This window comes from Xyrauchen texanus, chromosome 43 (genome assembly GCF_025860055.1).
Source record: "Xyrauchen texanus isolate HMW12.3.18 chromosome 43, RBS_HiC_50CHRs, whole genome shotgun sequence".
NCBI classification, from domain to species: Eukaryota; Metazoa; Chordata; class Actinopteri; order Cypriniformes; family Catostomidae; genus Xyrauchen; species Xyrauchen texanus.
In genome coordinates this window covers 18464663-18482566 of record NC_068318.1, presented here as the reverse complement: position 1 = coordinate 18482566, position 17904 = coordinate 18464663, and the positions used below count along the sequence as shown (strand labels likewise).

The window sequence follows — 17904 nt, the reverse complement described above, 5'->3', positions numbered from 1 at the left end:
CACTTAACTAATCACAAAAAAATTACAATTGTTGACTTTAATCTGTTTTGAACACTACTATTCTTATGGTGAAACTTTGTAATATGGCAATTGTCACTGTCTCCTTAAAATGATTTGCTTATGTGTTCCTCTTTTGTAAGTCGCTTTGTATAAAAGCGTCTGCCAAATGAATAAATGTAAATGTAACACAAATGTGTCAAGACATTACAGTATAATATAAACATAAAGTAATTTCACTATAATAGTCTGTTTTAATCATTATTATAAGTATGAATAAGCATGTTTATTAAGCATTTATAACATGTATGTATCAAATGCAACTTTTGTCAAGTATTGGATGAAAGTTGCCCTTTTTATGCACACTGCTATAATTGAATATAATCATTTATAAATGATGCATTGGTAAATAAATGATTAGTCGTTAATAAACCTGTTTATAAATCCTTAACAAGGGGAAAAGTAATGTTAAGTGTTACCAATGCATCTAATATAAAAAAAAATTGTATAAATCTTAATTTTGCAAGGAATCATTTTTTTAGTAGAAGTAATAGTAAAAGTAGTAGTAGTACAGTAGTAGTAGCAGCAGTAGTGTACGGCACTTGTGTAAATGCTCATACATATTCTTGAAAACAAACAAACAAACAAACAAAGAAATAAATGCATTTTATGTAATTCTACTTTTCATTAGTGCTTTCAAGAATAAGGGCATTTTTTTATTAACATGAGTAAGTGTATTTATTAAGCATGTATAATATGTCAATTTGAATGCTCACTAACTGCATGGTTAATATCTTATTAGTCAATAATGAGCCTGTTTATACATTTACTTAAATCTTAGTTTGGCCAGGAATAATTTTTGTTGTAGTAATAGTAGGACACTTGTGTTAATTCTCATTATTGCTGGCTTAGAAATATTTTTGAAATGTTCTTGAAATAGCTGAATTAATAATTAAATAAAAATAAATATATAAATACATTTGACAGGACTCTACTTTTCTTATGTACTTTAAGCGTCATCTAGTGGCCGTCCTGAGAACAGCAGTCTCTCAATCCCATGCTGCACCGCGAGCGCCGCACCGCGCCGACTCCGAGTCCGCTGTCCGCTGCTGCCAGGGGCGGATATGTTGGGGCGGCCTGCTGGAGGACAGCACCACAGATATTTCTGATTTTACTGGATAAAATAGTCACGAAGCAAAGACGGGACGCCATGGATGCCGTCAACGCGTTTAACCATGAGGTCTGTGCGTGTTACTTATGCTAAAATGACTGTAAGATCGTGCTTTGATGAGCATAAGCTATCAGTGTGTTGCATTGGCTCGAGCCTGATGAAGGCCTCAGTGTTAAAAACACGCATTTGCGTGCTTTTAAGTTTAATCTGGTGGGCTATGTGAAGCTATAGTTTATGAAAAGGTGTTAATGCTTAATGTAAATGCTAGTCGGTATGCTTAAATCTGGTTTATTTTGACACATTGGTGGCTATGTCGTGCGGCTAGCTGCTTGTAATATACAGTTGGCTTCTGCTATTAGCCACTTTACTTGATAGTTTGCTCCTCTGCTTTATTTCTAGGCCTGATCTAAGTGATGTACATACGTTTCTGAGCCAAAGTTGCGAAATGATACACAGAGCATTGTGCCAGGCTTGTTGTGTTTACATTTTGTGAGTCCACACTATCTGTGTCGTCTCTCTGCCATGTGTCTAAATGTAAATAGTTCCTTCTGGACGCAGAGTAATCCTGTCACAGTTGGAATACATATTTTGAGTTGCTCAGTATTGCTCACTTACATTCGAAATAATTGAGCCAAACATTGGTGACTAAAAATGTCATGAGACGCATCCCGCCAAACACAAAGAACTGGCGTGGGATAAAGCTTTTTTTATTCTCATTTTTTTAATGGGCCGGATTGCCTTTCACACAGCTTTGCTTCTAACTTGAAACTCTAGTTATAATCTTATTCATGGTTTCTTGCACCAAAACAGTCGTTATTTTGCTTTACGTCAGCATTCTCCGCCCTCTGACGCTATCAATTAAACAGGCTGATTGTGTTACTGTACCTTTAAGACTTGCATATGTAAATGACTACTGTTATAATGAGATAACCACATTGCAGATGAATGAGCCCTGCCAAGTTGTTGAATGCTGAATAGACGTTGATTGGTGTTTCTCACGAAACCTTTTTTAGGCGCGTTTCCCAAAGCTGCACTTAACACAAACTCGCGAAGACCTGCTTTAAAGGGATAGTTCACCCAAAAATAAAAATGCTCCCATCATTTACTCATGCTTATGCCATCCCAAATATGTATTTCTCTCTTCTGCAGAACAAAGTGTTTAGAATAATTTTTCAGCTCTGTAGGTCCATATGATGCAAGTGAATGGTGACCAGAAATTTTAAGCTCCAGAAAGCACAAAAAGGCAGCATAAAATAATCCAAACAACTGCAGTGTTTTGATCCATATCTCCAGAAGTGATATGATAGGTGTGGGTAAGAAACAGATAAATATTTAAGTCCTTTTTTACTATAAAATCTCCTCCCTGCTCAGTATCGAATCGGCAAAAACGAATGAAGGAAGTGAAGATTGATAGTACAAAATAGCTTACATATTGATCTGTTTCTCGCCCACTACTATCATATCACTTCTAAAGATATGGATTGAAACTCTGGAGTCTTATGGATTTCTTTTATGCTGCCTTTTTGTGCTTTTGCAGCTTCAAAGTTTTGGTATGCATTCACTTGCTTGGTGAAGACCAACAGAGCTGAAATATTATTTAAAAAATCTTTGTGTTCTGCAAAAGAAAGAAAGTCTGGATGGCATGTGGGTGAGTAAATGATTAGAGAATTTTCAGTTTTGGGTGAACTATCCCTTTAAGTGCTACTTACTGCGTAACTTTATAAATACTTTTAGTTTACCTCTCTGAGTTATGTTTATATTTATTTCCTTATGTACCAAATGTAACTAACTACAAAATTAAATGTAGTTTTGTGATATTTTTGTCCAGAACTATATATTACCTTTCGGCAATCACTGCTTTGTTTATCAGATGTGCATTTAGGAATGTTCACCAATCAAGCGGAGGTCTGCTCTTTGCTTCCTGAAGTGATAACGTATAATGTACTATACATAGAGTACATACAATAGAATATATATTTATAATCAAACCCTTCGCCACCATTGTGTATACCAAAGCATGGTATTGCCATCAGATACCTTTGCTCTGCCATGGTATACATCACAGTATTTTTTCATGAGGGCCGGGTATGCATTTTATTAATTTAATTTCTACAAAATCTTGGTGTTTGTCTCCTCCCCAACAAAACATAGAATAATATACAGCAGCTCTCGTGCTTTCAGTGCAAAAAAATTAAATTATCACCACTATGCTACATGTACACATAAACAGCATCATATGCAGCTTACGCATTAACATTATTATATGACTTAATTGCAGTTGTTCTCCTTGATGGACACCAAGCCTCCCATCTCGAGGGCCAAGATGGTCTCCATCACCAAATCTGCTATAAAAGCCATTAAAGTAAGTTCAGCTTGATGTTGCTGTGGATTATCGCCAGCACAACTAATACTTGATGCTGTTTTGGTATTATTATAACACAGAGGGTTGTCAAGGCTGCTGGTGTGTTCTTCTCTTAATATTCCATATATATTATAATGTTCTTTTTTACAGTTATACAAACATGTTGTCCAAATTGTGGAGAAGTTTATAAAAAAGGTAGGTGCCCATCTGAAATTATTTTCATCAATAATTCATTTTCATTTAATGTAGGTTCTTTGGCAGAAACTTCTTTTACTAAATGCCAGTGTGTACTTTTTTCCTCACATCAGTGCAAGCCTGAGTACAAAGTCCCAGGACTTTATGTGGTGGACTCCATTGTGAGGCAGTCCCGCCATCAGTTTGGAGCAGAAAAAGATGTTTTTGGGCCACGTTTCACCAAAAACTTCCAAGGGACATTTGAGAATCTATGCTTGTGTCCCACAGAGGATCGGGTGAGAGATGCGTTCATGTTTTTTTCTTTGCTGCAAATCTTTCATATACTTCGACATTGCTGTGGGGTTTAAATGATTTGAAGAGGGCTTCTAATGAAGTTTCTCCCTCCCCTTTCAGAGTAAGATAGTGAGAGTTTTGAACCTGTGGCAGAAGAATGGAGTGTTTAAAATCGAGGTTATCCAGCCTCTCTTGGACATGACTGCTGGATCCAGCAGTTCAGCAGGGCTAGACAACAGCCCTGATGGGGGTAAGGCCACTTATAACATTTTCTACACTAAAATGTTTGCAGAGTAAATGCCATGATGTAACAAAATCCAAAAAACAAACAATTGGGACAGTCAAGATCATAATTTCTTCTAATAACACTTATGAAGTGTTTGGGCACTGAAGACAAATTTAAATTTAGCAAGCAGAATCCAGGGCAGTGATGCCTTAATTTGCATCTTTGGATGCAGCATCGATTGGTGTTGGCTAACAAAGGTATACAGAAGTTTTCCCATGTCCTGATATCCATTACAGATGAATTATGTTTTTTAATACAGAGATGTCTGAGGGATCGGAGATCACACACATTCAGAAGTGACTTTCAAGCAGTATAATGGCAAATTGCATACTTCCCAGAAAACAAGTACATGGCTGTGTAAGCAGATAGTGCGGGTGCTAGGATTGGCCTGACTGCAGTCCTGACGTGTCTCTAATCGAGAATGTCTTGAGTGTTATGAGCAACAAAGGCCCCGTAGAATTGCACAGCTGAAGACCTGCATTATGGATGAATGGCGAAAAATCTGCTTGCTAAAATTACCAAACCTATTTCTTCAATGCCCAAACGCTTAATAAGTGTTATTAGAAGAAATGGTGATGTTACACAGTGTAAACACTCGACTGTCCCAACATTTTTGGAGCATGTTGGATTCATCTGATTTGAAATTATTATATATTAAAATACACACACACAAAATTTAAATTCAAAAGGTTAAACATTTAATGTGTAGATGTGGTGCTTTCAATATAGCACAAAATAAATAGAATTTACAAATCAACTCACTGTTTTTATTAGCATTTTCCATACTGTCCCAACTTTTTTGAAATTGGGATTGGACAAATCTTATTGTCTTTTACTTTTCTATTACTTTCTATAACTATTATGTATTAAGCTATGGACTATAATGTGTGTACACTCACCTAAAGGATTATTAGGAACACCTGCTCAATTTCTCATTAATGCAGTTATCTAATCAACCAATCACATGGCAGTTGCTTCAGTGCATTTAGGGGTGTGGTCCTGGTCAAGACAATCTCCTGAACTCCAAACTGAATGTCAGAATGGGAAAGAAAGGTGATTTAAGCAATTTTGAGCGTGGCATGGTTGTTGGTGCTAGACGGGCCGGTCTGAGTATTTCACAATCTGCTCAGTTACTGGGATTTTCACACACAACCATTTCTAGGGTTTACAAAGAATGGTGTGAAAAGGGAAAAACATCCAGTATGCGGCAGTCCTGTGGGCGAAAATGCCTTGTTGATGCTAGAGGTCAGAGGAGAATGGGCCGACTGATTCAAGCTGATAGAAGAGCAACTTTGCCTGAAATAACCACTCGTTACAACCGAGGTATGCAGCAAAGCATTTGTGAAGCCACAACATGCACAACCTTGAGGCGGATAGGCTACAACAGCAGAAGACCCCACCGGGTACCACTCATCTCCACTACAAATAGGAAAAAGAGGCTACAATTTGCAAGAGCTCACCAAAATTGGACAGTTGAAGACTGGAAAAATGTTGCCTGGTTTGATGAGTCTCGATTTCTGTTGAGACATTCAGATGGTAGAGTCAGAATTTGGTGTAAACAGAATGAGAACATGGATCCATCATGTCTTGTTACCACTGTGCAGGCTGGTGGTGGTGGTGTAATGGTGTGGGGGATGTTTTCTTGGCACACTTTAGGCCCCTTAGTGCCAATTGGGCATCGTTTAAATGCCACGGCCTACCTGAGCATTGTTTCTGACCATGTCCATCCCTTTATGGCCACCATGTACCCATCCTCTGATGGCTACTTCCAGCAGGATAATGCACCATGTCACAAAGCTCGAATAATTTCAAATTGGTTTCATGAACATGACAATGAGTTCACTGTACTAAAATGGCCCCCACAGTCACCAGATCTCAACCCAATAGAGCATCTTTGGGATGTGGTGGAGCAGGAGCTTCGTGCCCTGGATGTGCATCCCACAAATCTCCATCAACTGCAAGATGCTATCCTATCAATATGGGCCAACATTTCTAAAGAATGCTTTCAGCACCTTGTTGAATCAATGCCACGTAGAATTAAGGCAGTTCTGAAGGCGAAAGGGGGTCAAACACAGTATTAGTATGGTGTTCCTAATAATCCTTTAGGTGAGTGTATATAATGTATATTGTATAATGGATGTGACTATAAACCACAAACTGAAAAGCAAGTCTACTCTCTTCAAAAGTTCTAATCTAGAATTACACATATGTGTGCTGCAGATGCAAAAAAGTTTAATGTCCTTGTTGCATGTTTTCTTAAATTTTTTTGATTTTCATATTAAGAGACAAAATTACATAATTTTAAATGTGTTTCTACAGCATCTCCGCCGTCTCCTGTGAGGGAACAGGAGTCTCATCCTGTGGTGACGTCAAACTCCATTGCAGCATCTGTGCCTCAGCTTCAGAACTCGGATGCCTTTGCAGCTGTTGCTCAGCTAATTCAGTCGTCTCAAGGACAGCAGGTTAGTCACACCGACTCTAAATAAATGTGCCAGATTTACTGCATACCCACTGTTTGTAAAGGATTGAACCAGGTTCTGTGTAAACTACAGAATGAGGCAGCTGCGACTTATTCTTCTGCTTGTAGAACATTTCGAATTTGTCTATCATTCAAAAGGACTGTTATCCTTAGATTCATATGTTCACAATATTTCCTGAAGCTTCAGCAAATACTGCAGAACTTTCAGCCTCCAGGGAAACCTCAGTCTCCAGCTGCTGACAGCAGCAGGAGTCACCTCCACCTGCAGGCCCAGCCAACGACTGCTGCCTCCAGCCTCACACAGCAGCACATCCATCACGCACCAGAACCTGTTGAGAAGAAAGCCACCTTTGACAAGGTGAGGGTAGAGATAGTGGTAAAAATGGATGATATTTTTGCTGGTTGTTTAAGCAAATTTTCAGATGAGATGAGCTGATTTGACTTTGTTCTGAGTAACTCTGGCTCAGGTATTTTAAAAAAATTATATCGCTGTAGTGGACCTACATTACAGTCACAACTCTTTCCTCTTATCTCCAAGCACTGTAAGTGTGCAGGCCCTGTTGTTTTCCTTAGGATTACGGTTAATATTTTTCTTTTCTAGGTTTCAGGGGCTTTGGGGTCACATGCTCAAAAACTCCTGAAACTTTGCACACACATCAGAATCCTTGGCCATTAGAGCTTGGCTAAAGTTCACATGGAGTGGGTGTCAAGGGGGGGCTCTCTGCCGGCCCCTTGAAAATGTAATTTTTGGGAGGCTCTGTAGCACACGCCTTTTCACCTACAGTCACCAAACTTTGTACACATATAGATCTCATCAATCTGGATGACTTTCACCCTCATAGTCATAGGCTCTGCCCAACAGGAAGTCTGCCATTTTGCATTGTTTGAAACGCATGCTCTAGAAATTGAAAAACTCCTCCTAGGGGATTTATGTGACAGGCACCAAACTTGGGTAACATAATGCCAAGATATTGAAGATGCTAAATTACAAACAGATTTTTTATATTTCAAACGGTGTTGCCATGGCGAGGTGATAAATTAATGGCGAAAAATAAAAAAAAGGACGGGCTCATATCTTTGGCGTGCATTGTGCGATTTAGATCAAAATTGAGATTTATGTTTGGTATTAGGGACTGATCATATGAATATGACTATTGTGGGGCACGGTCATAGCGCCACCAACTGGCAGCAGGAAGTGTGGCACATTTTACAGACTTTGGAATAGCACTCTTATTATTATCTGTACTGCTTAAAAAAGGGATTTTGATATTTTAACTACTGTTGACATGGCAATGCATTAATCACTATTATTCCTTTTTATGTATATTCATATTTAGAGATGCACCGACCGGCCTGGGACCGGAATTAGCCGATTTTCCGCATGCCTGGACCGGTAACCGGCCGGTCAGCCTCACGTCTTTCCGATTCCAAGCGGGGGAACCACCACAATAACGTTCAGAACAACAAACCTAATTAGACACTTAAAACACCATCCCCCAACTGAAAATGGCCATTTTAAAAAAGGTAAAAAAAGTGAAAGCGGCTAAAGCTAGCCAGAGCTCAGAGCCAGCCACAAGTCAGCAGCCTCTCCTGTCATTCCTTGGTATGAGCAGTGAAAAGACCAAAGCAATTACGAGGAAAATTATGGAATTCATGGCCCTGGATGACCAGCCGTTCTCCATAGTTGAGGACAGAGGGTTCAGAAATCTAATACATTTCCTCGATACAGAGTAGGTGGTACTACGTTGCTTTGCCCGAGTTGTTTAATCTTGTGTCATGTCACACGCATCCTGTTACAAGCATACCTGTCAACATTTGGGTACACATATCCGGGTGGGGAAGGGGGGTGCTGGATGGCAGAGGCAGGCTAAATACATACAAATTGTGTCGTTGTGATTTAATGTGCTGAGTAACGGAATTTTCCCCACCGTGTCCGATATTAAAATCAGTGCGACACACATTGCAAAAGGCGTGGGTGTTGTTGATATGTCTTCGGGATATGAAATTAATTTCTTCCGTCCAGCTGTTGTTAAATGTACATATATATATATATATATATATATATATATATATATATATATATATATATATAAATTTCTGCCGGAGAACCACCTGAGGGTTCTCCTCCCATCTTCCAGTGATGCTTCATTCAACTTCCCTGTGCAGGGTCTATTGCCTGCGCAGATATCAACAGAGCAGCTTGTTTTGGGTTGCCAGGTTGAGGTAAAAAATTATTAGAAAATTGCAATCAGTGCATCTCTAATTCATATGTTTTTGAGGTTCTTGGCATGATTGGATTTTTATGATCTTTTGCACACACATCAGAATCGTCGACCATTAGGGCTGGGCAAATGTTCATTTATGGAGGTGTAGAGGGAGCTCTGTAGTGCCAAATAGAAAATGGCCATGTTCAGGGGACTCTGTAGCACATCCCATTTCAGCTACATTCACCAAACTTTGTACATACTGTATGTATATCTCATCAAGCCGGACAACTTTCATACCACAGACATTAGCTCCACCCAGCAGGAAGTTGGCCATTTTGGATTGTTTGAAAATTGCATGCTCTGGAATTTGAAATGCTCCTCATAGGGAATTCATCTGACTGGCACCAAACTTAGGCAACGTCATGCCAAAACATTGAAGATGCTAAATTGTGAACAGATATTTCATGTCTCAAACGGTGTGTCCATGGCGACGCGATAAAGTAACAAAAAATGGGAAGAAAGAATTGTCTCCTATCAGATGCATCATGTGATTTACATCAAAATTAACTGGTATGTTTGGCCTTAAGGGCTGATCACATTGATGTAGCTACAGTGGGTCACGGTTGTAGTGCCACCAACTGGCAGCAGAAAGTATGGCCCTTACAACAATCTTTGAAAAAAAAATGTTATGCATTGTTTTCATAAAGCCGCCAGGAGGAAATAGGCCCATGGTGCTTGGGCCCGTTGATTGCTGCTTGCAGCTATATTTTATATATGTTATTTTTTCAGACACTTTTGGACCGTTTTGACTATGATGATGAACCAGAAGCTGGAGAGGAAAGCAAGAAGGATGAAACGCCATCTGTTCAACCTAATATGCAAGTAGCAGCTTGTTTAGTTTCAAAAGTATTATATATATATATATATATATATATATATATATATATATATATATAACAAAGACACGTTTTCACTTTGTCTATATATATATATATATATATATATATATATATATATATAGACAAAGTGAAAACGTGTCTTTTGTTCCAGTGATGAGTTTAGGTGTATTTCTGTGTAACTAATAACAAATATTTTGTCGAGTTTGTAATTTATTATTCTAAATAATATATTATTTGTCTGTGTCTCTGCAGAGGATTTTCTGAGCAGACCGCTGCAGATATTCCTCCAGGCAATCAGATGCAGTCCTTTCAACAACATATGATGGGCATGTCACAACACCAACAGGTACAGCCTTATTCTGAAACATTAGGTAGATGTGGGCTGAAATGCCATTTGTATATGCAGTTTAATGTTCTTACATTTTCTGGTACAGTTATGTAAACCGGCAGTGAGTCTTAGCTTCTTATTGATGTGTTCTCAGGTTGTTCTTCCTGCAAATGGTCAGATGCAAGGGTTTGGTCTTATGGCCTCTCAGCCCTTTCCTGGTATGATGCCTCAGATGGGGCAGCCCCATGGGACTTTCCCTCCCCAGAATGACACCTTCAATCAGCTCATGGCTGGGCATCAACATCAGGTAAAACCATTGTCACGTCAAAATAGACTATTTGCTTCCTTAAAGGAACAGTTCACCCAAAAATTACAGTTCTCTCATCATTTTCTTGTCCTCCACTATCCTAGATGTGCATGACAGACTTTCTTCAGCAGAACACAAATGAAAACATTTAGAAGTATATTTCAGCTCTGTAGGTCCATACAATGCATGTGACCAAAACATTGAAGCTCCAAAAAGGACAAAAGGCAGCATAAAAATAATCTATAAGACTATAAGTTTCTTACAGTTTCACTGTACATCTTACCATTGCAGTCTCTAGGCACTAGGACGGATGGATACAGTACACACAGTCACATGAATGATTACATATCTTAGCATGTGTGAAACCAATATTAAAACAACACAATGTATAACGAACAACACAAACCACGTAGAACTAAAATGAAAAAGTTAAGAGCACTTCAATGGTACACGAGAAACTGCAGATCAGATAAATGCATATGAAGTTTATACTAGCTAGCTTGAAGGCTGTGTGTTTGCTCGGACAGGGGGCAGATAGTTCTTCCATCAACGTCTGCCCCACACAGGATTTGAGCATCTGCTTGATGTGCTTGAGCTTGTTATAAATTTCCGATAAGAACACCTCTGTATAAACAAGCATGCACTGTAATTGCCTAGCTGGGGACATTGTCAATACTAACCAATTCACCCTCTCCTCTGATAATGTGGATATTCAGATTTTCCTGAAAATAATAATAATTTGAGTGATAAGTACAAGTGGTAAGCTGCACTGCTTAGACAGAGAATCTACACTCCTAATGTCTTAATTTTGTTACAATTATTATAATTGCACTTTTATTATTATTTATGTTTTTATACAATATGCATGTAAGAGGCTCTTTTGTTTTATTGTAAGTTTTGTATTGTTATTTCATTGAATAAGTATGCATAGTGCAGTCATGTATAAATGAGCCTTCACAAAAAGAATTGTTGCCCTTCAGCCACTGTTCTCAAAATAAATAATTTAAAGATTATTTGATTTCCCTGCTGTAACCAAACCGTGACCGTAAACCGAGGTACATACCGAACCGTGAATTTTGTGTACCGTTGCAACCCTACTAGGCACAATCATGATTTCAAGCTAGATTACTCTTCCTAGTGCTTGATGCATACGCAGAGTGCTAGATGGCGCTAGGAAGTGTAATCAAGCTTGAAATCATGAGCGCCAAGGAGCTTCTTAGAGATTTTTAGTGAAATAGGAGTTATATTATGGTCTGTTCTTAACCAAAATCAATTGAATCACTTCAGAAGACATGGATTAAACCACTGAAGTTGTATGTATTACTTTTATGCTGCCTAAATTTACTTTTTGGAGTTTCAATGTTTTGGTCAACATTCACTTGCATTGTATGGACCTACAGAGCTGAGATATTCTTCTAAAAATCGTTATTTGTGTTCTGCAAACTAAATTAAGTCTTACACATCTGGGATGGCATGAGTGTGAGTAAATGATCATTTTTGGGTGAACTATCCCTTTAATGCATGTTCCAGGTTGGATTTATCAATACAAGTTATTCCATATTATCTTTAATAAAAAATGTCAAAGACGTTTCTTTTTGGTTGCCATTACTTAGGCCTTGTTGGCTGTTGAATAATATCAGCTAATAGCCAAAAAGCTATTTCTGGGCTCTATTCTGGTATGGAAGACAAACTTTTCATAATCAAAACAATTCCCGTTTATAAAAAAAGTGCCTAAAATCTGTTCACTTGAAATACATCACATAAGTCAATTCAAATGGATTGTATATGTGGTTGAATTTTAAAATCATGTGGTACGGACAAGGCCATGTGTTTCAAGCAACTGATTATTGAATGTTTAGTTGTAAATTAAATAATAATCATTGTAATGACACAGAACATGGCGATTAATTCAGACGCATCCGCTAGGCAGTGCACCGAAGGGAAGAGGTCAAGGTCACGCTCAGGGTCAAGGTGCGTACTACAAGCCACCATCCAAATCACACTATTTTGTTTTTGAACAGCTCTGAGATCATAGGCTTATCTGTCGAGCAAAAAAAAAAAAAAACACTTTTGTCAAGGTTAGACATCATTACTGTGGAAACCAATGTTTGTTTGTTTTTGTTTTTTTCAGATCTCCTAAAAGGAGAAGGTCTCGCTCAAATTCCCGCAGCAGACGAATGCGGCACCGGCGATCTCGCTCGCGTTCTCGAGACCGTCGTCGACAGTCACCTCGTTCTCGCTCTCAGGAAAGGAGAGATAGAGAGAGGGAACGAGAGCGAAGACAGAAAGGCCTTCCTCCGGTTAAGAATAACACACTCAGTGGTAAGCAAAGGCCACCAGGGGGCAGAAGCTGTGCTCTCATATATGCTTGGGAAAGATTGTGTAGATCAGTGGTAGATCTTTTTGACTCCAAGGCCCCCTCGCCCGAAACTTCACATGTCTAATTAAAATAATTAATAAGTTTCAGAAATAGTCTGTTTAAATTTGTAGGCATATATCTTAAAGTATTTTTTAGCATTGTAATTAAGTTGAATTCTTTTAATATTTCTTATATTAAATACATTTTAAGTCATCTTGAGGCCCCCTTGGATGTGTGTTGAAGCCCCCTAGTGGGTCCCTACCCCAGGTTGAGAACCACTGGTATAGACAATGAGTTATTAAAATATCCCTCTCTGTCAGTGTGCAGTACAACTCTATGGGTGGGTCAGCTGGATAAGAGGACACAGCAGCAGGACGTGGCCTGTTTACTAGAGGAGTTTGGACAGATAGATTCAATTAATGTAAGTTATAATGAGAATTACAAGTGTAAATTATCTTTTCTGAGTTTTACTGCTTTCTTCATGTAGCTATTAGCATTTCTGCTACATTGCATTGGATTACTGTGCTAACTTCACATCTTGATGTGATTTTTATTTATTTTTTTATTATTTTTTTTATTAGATGATTCCTCCTCGTGGTTGTGCCTACATTGTCATGATCCATCGGCAGGATGCCTATCGGGCCCTCCAGAAGCTTAGCAGAGGTCCATACAAAGTCAACCAGAAAGCCATTAAGGTACTAGATGAGTATTTTGTCATGCATTTGAATGTAAAATGTGATGATCAAACAGTTACATATTACTGCACATTCGATTGGGGGGTGTATATTTTTTGATGTATTTCAATTCTATAATTTTTATGCTTTTACAATGCAATATGATCTCCATTTGTGGAATCATATCTGTCTGATTTTCATTTGATTGATGTTCACAAGTTGACTCATTTTAGAACACAGCATTTGCGTAATACAAGTATTTCCATGTGAATAGTCTATCAATATGTTTCTTCAGATTGCCTGGGCTCTGAATAAGGGCATTAAGGCAGATTTTAAGCAGCACTGGGATGTGGAGTTGGGTGTTACCTACATACCATGGTCCAAAGTCAAGATGGAGGACTTAGATGTGTTCAGAGAAGGAGGGATGCTGGACCCTGATTCTCTTGCACCAGGTAACTATTTGATACCATTTGATAACGCTTCCTGTGGTCATTCAGGATACATTGCTTACAGGTTTGTTTTACTGGTCTCTTGTATTTTAACAGACTGGAGAGGCTCTCTGAGTGAACTGGAGAAGGTTGAAGAGTTGTCTCAGAATGGCAGGCCTGCGGGAAAGGTGGAGGAGACTCCAGCGCTAGTTCCTATGCAGGTAACTCATGCTAACTCTCAGGATTAGATTAGGAAGGAATTGTGTAAATGTAATCCTTTGGTGCCTAAAGATATTGAACACATGAAGGACATGGAAAAGTGTTGTAGCAATCAGTTAGGTGGAGATTGTTGAAAATAAGGTTGAAAATTAAACTGCATGAGTTTTTATTTTCCAAGTTGCAGATTCTCAAATTCGCCTTTTTATCTTTAGTCTAATCAACAAAATTCAATTTGCCATGAATACATAGCTACATCAAGAAAAAGTGTAGAAAGAGCTCCAATCAATTTATCTAGCTTGAGTATTTAAGATATTGAATATTTAAGACATGAACATTTAAGTGTTATACTTACACAGTTTACTTAAAAGTCCCGACCAAATAGTTCCGCAGTCTGAGTTTCCTATACAGTTATTTTCTACATTTTTAAACAGCCTCAAGTTCCTCCTGTCCAGCCAATGGGAGCTGTCAGTGTTCCACCACCAGGATTCCCAGGACCTATGAATATCCCACCCCCCTCATTCCCACCTGGGGTTCCTCCACCCCCGGGGCCCTTTATACGGCCCGGCTTTAACCCCATGCAGATGCCACCAGGTACAGTTCTGTATGCAACAACACTAGTGACACTATGTCTATCAAAGTTATTGCTTTATAATTTTCTTATGAAAGAAAATATGTAAAGTCAGGATAGATATTTATTGTTTTGAGGACACAACATTATTCTTTGCTTATGTTTCAGGATTTCTCCCCCCGGTTGCCATGCCTCCTATGGGCACTCCTGGGCCTCCCCCACCCACAGCAGGAATCAACATTCCACCAGGTTGGACGTTAATGTTGTTAAAGTGATAGTTCACCCAAAAATGATTCTCTCATAATTTACCCACCCTCATGCCATCCCAGAGGTGTATGACTTTCTTTCATCTGATGAACACAAATTAAGATTTTTAGAAGAATATAGCTCTGTAGGTCCATACAATGCAAGTGAATGTAGGCCAAAAATTGCATTAAGGCAGCATGAAAGTAATCCATATGACTCCAGTGGTTTAATCCATGTCTTCTGAAGCGATCCAAATGGTTTTGGGTGAGAACAGACCAAAATGTAACTCCTTTTTCACTATAAATCTTGACATCAGCAGTCTCCTTGGCGATCATGATTTTAAACTTGATTTCACTTCCTAGTGCCATCTAGCGCTCTTCGCATGCATCAAGCACTAGTCAGTGTAACTGAGCTTGAAATCATGATCGTTCTTAAAGACTGCACTAGCAAGATGTACAGTGAAAAAAAAAAGAGTTATACTTTGGTCTGTTCTCACTCAAAACTAATTGATCACTTCAGAAGACATGGATTAAACCACTGGAGTCGTATGGACGTATACGTTCATGCTGCCTTAATGCACTTTTTGGAGCTTCAAAATTTTGGCATCCATTCACTTGCATTGTATGGACCTACAGAGCTGAGATATTCTTCTAAAAATCTTCATTTGTGTTTAGGAGATGAAAGTCATACACATCTGGTATGGCATGAGGGTGTGTAAATGAGGAGATCATTAATTTTTTGGTTGAACTTTTCCTTTAGCGTTTCAACATTTACCATGAATAATTCTGGATCTATAGATCCTCAAATATCTGGTCTTGTCAACAACACTAAGCTGTTTTTGTTTCCCATAATTCTTTTAAACACTGTAGTTGGCAAATCAGTTGAAGACCTGTCGAGTGATTCAGCAGGTTTGGGTCCAAGAATCAATAGTCATGGAACAGATGGCTTCAACTCAGGTGGGTCTCTGTCAGACAGTATACTAAGCTTCCAAGTTAAGATTTATTCATCCCAGTGTCAAAAAACAACTTATCCTGCTCCATCTTTTGTAATGTCATTGGAATGTGGAGTTGATGGTATTTTTAGTTCATACTCATTTCAGTGCATGCGTCATGTATTTATACTTTTCATCAACTCTGCAGGAAACCAAGTGCCTCATGGAGGTCCACCAGGGATGGGTATGCAATCTCCACCAGGTCTTCTAGGTTCACGGCCAGGAATGATGCCTCTACAGCGGCCCCCGGGGATGCCACCTCCACACATGCAGCGTTTCCCCATGCCGCCTCCTCGCCCTGGCATGCCACCTATCCCTCCACAGATGATGCCACCCAGGGGCCCACCTCAGATGATGCACCGCGAGCCTCCACCCAGAGCCTTCGGCATGGGCATGCCACCCCCTCCTCATGGCATGAGGGGCCCCTTCCCTCCTTCTGGACCTCCCTTTATGAGACCCAGCGGCCCGAGACCTGAAGGACCAGATAATCACGAGGGAAGATCGTTCAGGGGTGAGCGCCCGCCCTTCGGGAGGGGCAGAGATCGAGAGCAGGACTGGTTCGGAGGGCGCCGTCCTTTTGGTGAAGGTCATGGCGGGGATAGGTCAGAAGGTCGCGAGCAATTCAGGGGCTGGCATGAGGAGCCGGAAAAGCAAGGGGGGTGGGACAGAGAGAGAGAACATCAGGATTGGAGGAGTCCGGAAGGAGAGCGGGATCGAGAAAGAGAGCGAGGAAGGGAAGGTGAAGAACGTAGTAGGCGTTTGTTTGGGAGCAAAGACAGAGAGCCGGGGACTCGAGAGAGAAGCACACGCTGGGACAGGGACGATAGACTCGATCGATTGGGTCCCACCAGCGAAGAGCCCAATGAGAGGCTTCGAGACGGTGCAGCAACAACCAACGAACCCAATGCAAACTCAACTAAAGAACTTCCTAAAGCCAAGCCGGATGCTCCGAAAACTTCCACTGAAGCCACAGCACACTCTAAAGCCTCAGAACCGATAACAGAGGACAAACCTGCCGAACAGACGCATACAGAAGAGTCATAGAGGGCTCTCTATAAGTTAAAGGGATATTTGACCCAAAAATGAAAATTCTGTCGTCATTTACTCACCAAACCTGAATGACTTTCTTTGTGCCGTGGAATGCAAAAGATATGCTAGGCAGAATGTTAGAGACTGATAGCCTCAGTCATCATTTAACCTAAGATTCTGCCTAACTTCTCTTTTTCTGTTCCTTTTTGAAACAACATGAGGGTGAGTAATTGAAGACCGAATTATAATTTTTTTGTTCCTTTTAAGTGTCTCGGAGTGAAAGACCTTGTGAGCTACTCCAGTGACCATATTAATCTTGAATACTGCAGAAACAACAAAGCAGTGTCAGTACACCTGTTCGGGGATGCATCTTAGCATCTTTGGCAAACATGGAGCTTTGCCTTGCGAATTGTTGTCCCACCTCAATGAAGCTTGAATGTTGTATTAAAACAAAAGACAAGGAAGTGATTAAAAAAAATTCTGCTGTAAATATGCTAACATTACTCGAGTAATATTTGTAGATTTGACCAGGATTTGTTTTTTCTTTTAAGTTTAAAAAAAAAAAAAAACATGGACTAAAATAAGATATTAAGGCCCCTTTTGCTGTAATGTTTTTTTAACTTAATGTTTACAACATACAAGAAACAAGATGTTTGTTTTTTTTATGATTACGTTTTTGGAGGTAAGACCTCCAAATATGTCAGCGATAAGGATTTGGTTTTAATAAAGTATTTTCATACCAAATTAATTAACCGACTTGCAAGTTGCTACAGTTGTTTATATTGTTTACTCAAGTTTCTTATTAGTACTGGTATGTTTGTGCCAACTGTTAATCCTAGTGGTGAGGTTACCAAGTTTAAAACACTGTTGATAAATAAACGGATCC

The 17904-nt window shown here is 39.4% G+C and overlaps 1 protein-coding gene across 2 annotated transcripts; it reads left to right on the top strand.

The window, feature by feature from the left end:
- The first annotated feature begins 1097 nt into the window (after window positions 1-1097).
- On the top strand, window positions 1098-17766 carry LOC127635890 (SR-related and CTD-associated factor 4-like). Of its 2 annotated transcripts, none has more exons than XM_052116161.1 (20): window positions 1098-1237; window positions 3447-3530; window positions 3681-3725; window positions 3839-4000; window positions 4119-4248; window positions 6604-6746; window positions 6945-7121; window positions 9760-9848; window positions 10122-10215; window positions 10352-10504; window positions 12399-12475; window positions 12636-12826; window positions 13184-13284; window positions 13445-13558; window positions 13833-13989; window positions 14083-14186; window positions 14616-14775; window positions 14921-15001; window positions 15868-15954; window positions 16138-17766. In XM_052116161.1, exons 1-20 carry the CDS (start codon window positions 1208-1210, stop codon window positions 17031-17033), a joined length of 3075 nt encoding a protein of 1024 aa, XP_051972121.1. In that variant the 5' UTR covers window positions 1098-1207; the 3' UTR covers window positions 17034-17766. The 2 variants fall into 2 exon arrangements, with proteins under 2 accessions (XP_051972121.1, XP_051972122.1); XM_052116162.1 differs by having other exon boundaries at window positions 1163-1237; window positions 6972-7121.
- Window positions 17767-17904: the final 138 nt, after the last annotated feature.